Consider the following 10191-nt stretch of genomic DNA (forward strand, 5'->3'; position numbering starts at 1 on the left):
CTGAATCTTTCCCCATAAAACTATATATCAATCTGCTCAGCAGCTCCTGTTCTATAACATAATATCTGCAATTTGGACAACATGTTTGAGCCGACAGACTCACTTTAATTACCCAACAAGAATTGTAAATTTCCATTTTGACTGGGCATAACATCAACACAGTGCAAATCTTTTTTTTATAAGAAAAATTAATTTACTTAACTGGAATCCAACCAGATTTCCTATATGTATAAACTTCCTTGTGCTAACTTTAATCCTAATGCTAAATTAGAGTACGTCCCTTGGCCATCTCACAATGCATCCGCTCATCAGCCCAAATCCTCTGTGAATGATTTTTTAAATCGGCTTGTCTAAGTGTGTTTGCACAGCAAACAGCAGTGCTGAACATCAGCGGACCATTTCAGGAGACAGTTACAATGTAGTTCACTAGAAGAGCATTTTCTTTCTTGAAACTAAATTTCTATGACGTTCAACAATGGTCTATAGAAAATAAACCACTTAACCCCATCATTGGTAAATTGAGTGAAGGACCGTCAAAAACATAAGCAGCAAGAAGGGGAGGCAGAATAAAAGACGAAGATGTATAGATGTAAAGTTTTTACTGTGCTTCGGTGGATGGGAATAGCTTCATAGTCTCAATACAAATGAATGAAAATACATGCGGCACCTCACTAGTGACACGTCATTGGATGGATGACGGAGGGAAAGCGGGATTTAGTACACAACACTTGCCATATGTCGATACAATCAAAGGAATCTTTTAGAAAAGTGTGACTACACAGAGTATGCTTCTTACGTCTCTAACAATCTGCCAATAATTGTAGACTATGAAGTACATTAGTTCAGTAATGAAAATGCAATTTATTGGTAAATAGGGTATTATGCTTTTAAGGTGGTAGAGGTTCCCCTTACTTATTCATCCCCTGTGTAGCTACACAGGTTTTAAATGTGGCATATGTAACATTGACACTGAGATATAATGACATTTACTAGCCTAATAATTAAGGTTCACACTCCGTTAAAGCCCTATGTTGAGCTTTCCGCCATGGACTAAGTTATTTGCAGTGAGTCATGGGACCCCCACTATGGCTGCTAGCTCAAAAATCACTGTGACCCCCAACATGTTAAAAGAGGTTTCCCATCGGCATCAATGGAACTTTAATGTATATTTGACTTTATAGCACTGGCATGTATGTCAATGTACACAGAATGACCCAGCGCTAACAAAACCTAATATCAGATATAAGCACTATAAGTCCAATTCCATGGAAAGATAATTCACCTATTGGTGAGTGTTTGAAGAGCAGGGAAAGCCTGGGGGATACTCGTATGAACACAGCAAGAATGTATGAATACCATAGAGATGTGTGAATTTTTTATGTGACATTAGAAATTGCAAAGAATCCCCAGATATGACCAGATGGGTAAAAGCTGAGGAGGACCCTTTCACACAGGTATATGCAAATGTTTATGCAAGTTGTGCCTGAGTTTCTTGGGTGCAACTCATCAGACAGCACACAGACACCTTGTCCATACTGTTCAATATACATGGGCAGTGGACATTGCATGTCCAATTCTTATCTAGGATACAAAACCACCCAGCCCTGAATTAAATGGTTATTAGGCCAAAGGAGGTTCAGGTGTGTGCAGGTTTGCGCAGAATATATACAATATATACAATTGCGCACTTTCCATGGACCGCTATGTGCCTCCTTGGTGCGCAGGCCCTACTGTTTTGCATACGTGAGAACTGTGAGTGCAAAAAAGAAATGAGAATGAACACATTGAAATCAATGGGTTCTATTCTCCGCATGCAAAAATGCATGCAAATATGGTCGTGTGAAGAAGCCCTGACACTGCAGATTCACCATGGATTCTACCCCATCACATTGAAAGAAGTGATGTGGCGTAGATTTAAAAATCCACATTGCAGGCTTCGACAGGCTAGTGCATGCACAAATACGCTTGCCTCTATGGAGCGTATTTACGCAGGAACCAGTCTAAAGTGTTCTTTTTTTCAACTGTTCAAACTCTGCAGGGAGGTGTCACGAAGCCATTGGAATCAATGGATTCTATTCTCTGCATATTGTGTGCGCAAATAAGCCCGTGTGAAGGAACTGGGGATATACACAGAGGTTTGTCCTGCAAATTCCAACAATGTACACCTGACAGTCTTGGTAACAACTCCCTCCCATCCTTCTTATTGATAAACTTGTTTCATGACAGTCACAAAATCTTACGAAATTTGTCTCTGCAAGTGACTCAATGCATTCCTTTGCAGAAGCATAAGAACAGTGGGTGCAGAGCGTACAGTCACACCCGGCCCGGGGACCTCAGGGGACCTGTAAGGTCCCTCTTCCCTACATGAGGAGACAAGTTCCGTCTGATTACGATATAGATGGCATTTGCATGTAAAAGAAAACTGCATTGCACTCTCAAGTAAACACAAGTTTCAAGCGAGTATGATGTGATTTCTCTATTCCTACTATTTAAAAAAAATGCGATTTCTCACACGCGTAAAATTCGCAAATGTAGCAAAGTGTTTTCTTCGCAAAACGCATAACTCTCACAGGCAAAAGAAATCGCAGGTTTAAGAGTGGAGTATCCTCAGACCGATATCAGACTCACTTGCTTGAACGCAAGTTAATGAGGTTGTTCATAAGAGTATGTCTTGATGATACATCTTGAGGTCTTATTATGAGGACCCCGCACCATTAGGAGAATCGGAGGCCCCTATGTCATAGTAGTGATATCTCATTAACAAATTAATCTCACATGCCCTGACGTTTCCTCTCTAAGTGAAGCTTTGGTTAGATTAGATTAGCTACCTGAATAGCTACATAGCAATGTCTTAGTATATGACTTATTCTTGTACTCTCTTTTCCTGTAGGTCTCATCAGTTGGGTATTGTGAGGCTGTATTCATGTGCCATTTTTACGCAATTTTTTATGCATTTTTTTAAAGTAAAAATTTAACTAAAATATTTTAATTTAAAAAAAAATCAATCACAACAAAAAATGCAATAAAAACATCCTAATGTGACTACAGACTGAAGGTACGAGGATTTTAATTTCATGGTTGAAATTAGATCATCGTTAAAACCATTGTTTCCAATAACAGCAGTGCATAAGGAATACGCTTGCTATGCAAACACTTATAGGCCGCTCTCAAACAGGCATATTCTTAGCCCGCATTTGGTCCGTGGTTTACGGACTGTAATAGAATGTAAATCTATGTATCTATTTACATGCATGTATTTCTTACTACCAACTTTATAAAACACAGCATTCTGTCCATTTTTGGTTAAAAATACGCCCAATTTCAATCTATGAAAAGTGATCCAAATGTCATTTATATTTCATCATTATACAATCTGTATTTGCCTCCATATTTGCGGTCATTGGTATTACTTTCTATTGGGTACATATGGATCTGTGTTTGCCCAGTACAAAATAAAAGATATGACAGTCACAGCAACTATGACGGCAAATACAGATGAGATATTGATGAAATGCTGATTGCATATGGTTGATATTTCATCTGTAACATGTCCATATTACGGATGTATATTACAGACATGCTACAATGGGTTTGTGTGAAGTTGGCAGTATATATATTCATTAAAATAAACTCAAGCGGTGATCTTCTTACTAATGTGATGAACTTTCTGATGTTGGACCACTACAGATTTCTAAAGTAAAAAGAAGATCTTAAGGTGGTATCACAAGTGGTGGAAAAATCCACAATGGAAATTTAGCACCAAAATTAGCATCTTATGTCCAGATTTTGACATGGGTCTGCAGCGGATTTTACCCTTAGCAAGATATGCAGTTTTGTGGCAGAACTTTCTTCTATGTCTGAAAGCACTCACAAACTACTTTTGGGACTGAAAATGTCATACATTATAAGGAAAGGGCAATTCAAATCAATGACAGTTTGCTTAGGATGTTGTGTCAATTGTTCAGTACTTTGCAGAGTACTAAACGTGGTTGAGTGAGATAATCATTTACACTGGATCCCATATGTTTCATGGCTCGCCGGCCATGTTGAATCGGGACTGGGGTGACGTCATGGCATGAGCCCTGGCTCACGTGATCCACACTCCGACGCATGCTCAGTGCCATTTAGGCATTGGACACAGACATGAGCACTTGTCTGCTGGTGTGTGGATGGATTGGTCGCCTAAGAGGTGTGTGTCCCAGCCGGCCAATCAGGGCTTGTCTGTACACATTTATACCAGCTCCTTTTCATTGAGGATGCCGGTTATACTTCTAGCCTGAAGGGGTTTCTGGTCTTGTTGGTAGCTCCTATCAGATAAGTCTGTTTGGGGTGTTGTAACATCTGTTTCCTAACTATTGCTATTACTGCATTGGTATTCCATCTGGTTCATTGAGAATTTAACATCCATTCTGTATATATTGTTATTTTTTGTAGCAAGTATATCCCAGCTAGCTTTTCAACTGGGGAGAGTCAGGGTCTGCCCTAGTACCTGACATGGGGTCACCCTCATCATGGAGAGTGCTCCACTTTCAGGTAGGGTCTCATTGCATTAGCAGGTTAGAGTCAGGTTTTCCCATTCCCTCCCTTTATGGCCGCCTGCAGACGAGCGGGTCGGATCCGGCAGCGAGAAATCTCGCCGCGCGATCCGACCCCAGAGCCTGCAGGGACGAGCGCGTACTCACCCGCGCCTGGCGGCCCCGGCTCTTTGATGTGCCGGCTGCCGCGCAGCCGGCGCATGCGCAGACCGGAGCCGGCGGCCAGGTGAGTGCGTGCCCCGCAGAAAATTAGAACATGCCGCGGTTTGTTTGCCGCGCGACATTTCGCGCGGCCAAACCGCGGCCGTCTGCATAGGAGTGCGTATTGTAATGCACTCCTATGCAGACTTTCAGCGGCGGAAATCCCGCGGGAAATCCCGCGGCGGGATTTCCGCTCGTCTGCAGGCGGCCTATGGTTTAGTTATAACGCTCTGCGTTAGTATATTGTGCGCATATCCATCCTTTTAGAACCACAAATTACATCCAATCCAAACTAGGTGTTTTGCATCCAGCTCAGACATAACAATAAGTTAAAGATCTCCAGACTGAACCTTCACTTTAACAAAAAAACATTTAAAATGACATAAATAAAATACATAAACAAATATAAAAACAGCATATATAGTGTAAAAAAGAACAAAAAAAAAATTCTCAGAAAGAAATAGTGTACAGACTATGCACAATTATTTCCTTGTACTAACTTTGCAATATTTTGAATAAAACAAAGTTAATGAAAATAAATAATTCTCAACCCATGACAACACAAAATATTATACAATATAACAATAGTAGCTGCTCCAGAAGAAACATGTAGCATACGGTGAATGAATACAACAGCAATATCCTAATGTCGTCAGATCCCAGTCCAGATTGCACTGATCCACCAGCAGTTACTGCTATCCTTGTCATGCTGAGCTCGAAATTCAGTCAGTATGCAATGTTTACTCAAGAAAGCATGAGGCACTTAGGAATGTATACACACACTGCTAACACACTGCAGAAATAGCAGAGCTGAGATTGTCATGAGCAAAGCTTGCGTGTTATATATGAGTTTACATAGGACTGCAAATAAATTTAAAGAGTTGTACTAAGAGAACTTCACCACAATGCAGAACAGTAAATTACTTTAAAGGTATATTACAACTGGAGTACAGATAACCATCAAAGCCATTAGATAGATAGATAGATAGATAGATAGATAGATAGATAGATAGATAGATAGATAGATAGATAGATAGATAGATAGATAGATAGATAGATAGATAGATAGATAGATAGAGTGCAACAATCTAATACCTGTATAAGTACATATGACTTTAGAGTACACACTTACATGGTCCAGATCCTGGCAGCAGTTTTTCAAGCTCATGGTCATGCAGTCCCTTTGCCCATGCAGTGCATAAAACACATGTAGTCAGTGCATGGCTAATAACACAGTGCCAGCAGTCACCTCTGATGTCCCAGCAGGAGGCTGGTGACACCTTTTCATAAGCCCTGTGCCCTCCCACTCTGCTAGTGACAACTCCTCCCAGCACAGGGAATTACTGGAGCTCTGTGTATCTTCTGAGCCCTTGTATTGCATCTACTGCTGCCAAGGAGGAAGCATGTTAGATAATATCACATAACTTCTACAATGTAACAGATATTAATGTCTGTAGCAGACAACTTTTATGGATGATACATATGCATTCTCTTAACCACAGTGCATCTCATTAGGGAAAAAGTAATGTGTGGAAACATTATGTATATGTATATTTTGACGATCCTTCCCTTTAAGGAGTTAAACACATGATTCCAATGGTTTTGTTTTAGCTATCGGAATTCTCGCATGTTAATACTGTACACAAGAAAAGATAGGACTGGGGGCGTGGCCTAGATGCAGACCCGAGCAGAAGAAAAGATAGGACTTACCCTATTTTTCTCACATGTAGTTTTTCTATGTGCAAAAAAGATAGGCCCTGACTAGAGATGAGCGAACACCAAAATGTTCGGGTGTTCGTTATTCGGAACGAACTTCCCGTGATGCTCGAGGGTTCGTTTCGAACAACGAACCCCATTGAAGTCAATGGGCGACCAGAACATTTTTGTATTTCGCCGATGCTCGCTAAGGTTTTCATGTGTGAAAATCTGGGCAATTCAGGAAAGTGATGGGAATGACACAGTGACGGATAGGGCAGGCGAGGGGCTACATGGTGGGCTGCATCTCAAGTTCACAGGTCCCACTATTAAGCCACAATAGCGGCAAGAGTGCCCCCCCCCCCCCCCCACTGTCAGCATAAAGATCGTCCTCCTCTGGCACAGCTGTAACAGCTGTAGCAGAGAAGAACGATGTTTGCCCATTGAATTCAATGGAGCGGCAATACAGCATGTTCCACTGAATGCAATGGGCTGCCGGCGATCGCAGGATGAATGGTCGGAAAGGGGTTAAATATATAAGCCCTTTCCTGCAATTCATCCAGAAATGTGTTACACTAAAAATATATACCGGCGTATAAGGCGACGGGGCGTATAAGACGACCCCCCAACTGTCACCTTATACGCCGGCAATACAGTGGAGCAAAGAATAAAAAGCATTACTTACGTTTTTAGATGATCTGCGGCGCTCCTGCAGGCTGTCACTCCCTCCTAATCCACGGCAGACAAGCTTTCTCTATGAAAGGCTTTAAATCCCTGCCTCCAGGAAGACACGTGCCTTCAGCCAATCACAGCCAATGACAATGATGTAATTGAATGGCTGTGATAGGCTGTGTTTCTGGAGGCGGGGATTTCAAGCCTTGAAATCCCCGCCTCCAGAAACACAGCCAATCACAGCCATTCAATGACATCATTGTCATTGGCTGTGATTGGCTGAAGGCACGTGTGCTTCTGGAGGCAGGGATTTAAAGTCTTTCGTGGAGAAAGCAATACTCTGCCGTGGACCAGGAGGGAGTGACAGCCTGCAGGAGCGCCGCAGATCATCTAAAAACGTAAGTAATGATTTTTATTCTTTGCTCCACTGTATTACCGGCGTATAAGGTGACAGTTGGGGGGTCGTCTTATACGCCCTGTCGCCTTATACGCCGGTATATATTTTTAGTGTAACACATTTCTGGATGAATTGCAGGAAAGGGGTTATATATTTAACCCCTTTCCGACCATTCATCCTGCGATCGCCGGCAGCCCATTGCATTCAGTGGAACATGCTGTATTGCCGCTCCATTGAATTCAATGGGCAAATATCGTTCTTCTCTGCTACAGCTGTTACAGCTGTGCCAGAGAAGAAGGATTTGTCTTCTATATGTTCTCAATGGGGTCAGCGCTGCTGCCGCTGGCCCCATTGAGCGCATATAGAATGCATCCATAGCGAGCAGCGGGAGGGGCAGATTTCAATACTCGGGTGACACCTTATCTCCCCAGCCACTCACAGCAGGGGGGTGGTATAGGGCTTAAACGTTGCAGGGGGAAGTTGTAATGCCTTCCCTGTCTTTATATTGGCCAAAAAAAAGCGCTAACGTCTCAGGGAAGAAAGTTTAATTTACCAGAACACCGCATGGTGTTCGTTACGAATAACGAACATCCCGAACACCCTAATATTCGCACGAATATCAAGCTCGGACGAACGCGTTCGCTCATCTCTAGCCCTGACCTATCTTCCCGCTTTGCCACAGAGTTTGAATAGTTAAAAAAAACCGCTGGTTCATGAGCAAATATGCTCCATAGTGGTGAGCGTATCAGCGCATGCGCCTATCTGTTTAAGCCCTTAATTATAAGTAAGCTGTAGGTTAACTACTACACTAATATATTAGGAACCTGATTCAAGAGCTATTTCATAATAATTACTCCTTTTTGGAATCGCTATGCAATAGTGTCATGTCTAAATGTGCCCATCTTTCAGTTTTCTGCCAAACACAGTTTTCAGTTCTGCTTGAAAACCACTGTTTGGCAGAGCAGCTGATAAGCAGGACTGCAGGCGGTGTCTGCTGTCCATGGTGCTGAATTCTCCAAGGGGAGCTAGAGATTACTTTGTTTTCTCTTAGCAGCCTGTGGCTGAACAATGGAGCTAATTACAGAGCTCAGACCTCCTGCTGAGTTCTGCAACAGCTCCCAGAGGCTCATTTGCATGCAAATGAAGCTCATTACGTACTAATAGCAATAAGTGTCTATTAGTACTTTATGCAAAACGATCGCTGATCTTTCAATCTTTTGAAAGATATCTATGTGTGTAAATGGGCCTTAACACACAGGAATATCCTGCCCGAAAGTGGAGTAATTGCTCTGGGACTACCTGGGATTTCCCTAGATGGTAAAGGGCCAATTATTGACAAATATCAATAAACATGACAACACCAAGTAGCAGATAACTAGACCAGATAATAGATAGAAAACACCAGGGACTTACTTGAAACAGGTACAGCATGCTAAGGGTGCTTTTACATAGTGCAATCTGTCAGGAAATATTATCTCACAGGGATAAGCAGCCATGACTGAATGGTGGCAGAGCGGGCCAGGAATTGTTCCAGCCCACCCGCCTCCAATCACAGTGAGCAGGCAGTCATTCATAAGTGCATGACTGCCTGTTGACAAAGAGCAACACATCATTCAGTCTTCTGCATGCAGAAACTGAATGACAAAACAAGAAGCAAAGGAGTTCTCATTCGTCGTTCAGTCGGTGCAAGAATTTACACTGAACGATAATCGTGCAGATTCTTGCTGGGTCACAGGAATGCAAACAATCAGTGTTCCATTTAAAAGCATCTTGAAGGATGTGGACTGTACTAGAACTCCACTACTAATGGAGTAACAGGTGCCTTCTGAGAGGAGGGGCTGAAATTTTTATACTATAAGGGCTCCATCACATAGGCATATTTGTGCACATATTTGCATGCTTCAATGGGGTCCTTCATAATCTCTTTTTTTTTTTGCACACAAATTTTGTGCGAGCAAAAAAAACCCTGCTACTAGTATACTCTACTTCTGTGCACCAAAGTCCCCCATAGAAGTGTATGGGTAGTGCGCACACAATACACAACAAGATGCGCGATACACTACACAATTCTGCGGGAAAAAGAACACATCTGTCATTCATTAGGCTAAAATGTAGCCATTTCAATTTGGGAGTGGTTGAGTAAAAAGTATGCGCACAATAAAGCCTTGTTCATAGCGCAAATAAGTTGTGCTGAGGCATGCACAAAAACACGTACATGGGAAGGACCTTTAATAAAGGCTGACTGGCAGGCTGGGGAAGAGACCTTTGCGTCAACCAATCTGGCCCCACAGCAGTAACAAGGTGTTAACACATTAGTGCCATGCGTCAAATGACAGGGCACAAGCGCTGACACCACATGGGCTGGGCTGATATTGTGATGTTCACTTGAACCTACCTCTGTGTTGCGCAACAAATAGTACCTTGAACCGTACCATGAAGTCTCTGCTGTTTTGTACTGCAGAGCCACAGACACTCTGCAGTAAAATTGCTTGTAGACATATGAATGAGGTTTGGAAAGGGTTTTGCCCGTGTGTCTGTGCATATTATAGGGCCAATTCACATGTGCACGCTTTCTGTGGAATTGAATGGCTATTAAAACCGAATAAGGGCCAGCTGCCTTTTTCCTATGCTTTGTGCAGCATCACACCCTTCCCCTTTTGTATTTGCACCCCTCCCACTGATTTCTATGAG

At 42.4% G+C, this 10191-nt stretch overlaps 1 protein-coding gene across 2 annotated transcripts in view; it reads right to left on the reverse strand.

Moving 5' to 3' along the window:
• Nucleotides 1-5991, reverse strand: part of PDE8B (phosphodiesterase 8B) — a 157480-nt gene extending 151489 nt beyond the window's left edge. Inside the window, exon 1 of one of the 2 annotated variants that reach the window (XM_066602850.1) lies at nucleotides 5869-5975. In XM_066602850.1, the coding sequence (XP_066458947.1) occupies nucleotides 5869-5910 (42 nt within the window). In that variant the 5' untranslated portion in view covers nucleotides 5911-5975. Of the gene's footprint in view, nucleotides 1-5868 lie in introns of both variants that reach the window. The other variant, XM_066602849.1, reaches the window with a different exon arrangement.
• Nucleotides 5992-10191: the final 4200 nt, after the last annotated feature.

This window comes from Eleutherodactylus coqui, chromosome 5, assembly GCF_035609145.1.
Source record: "Eleutherodactylus coqui strain aEleCoq1 chromosome 5, aEleCoq1.hap1, whole genome shotgun sequence".
Lineage (NCBI taxonomy): Eukaryota > Metazoa > Chordata > Amphibia > Anura > Eleutherodactylidae > Eleutherodactylus > Eleutherodactylus coqui.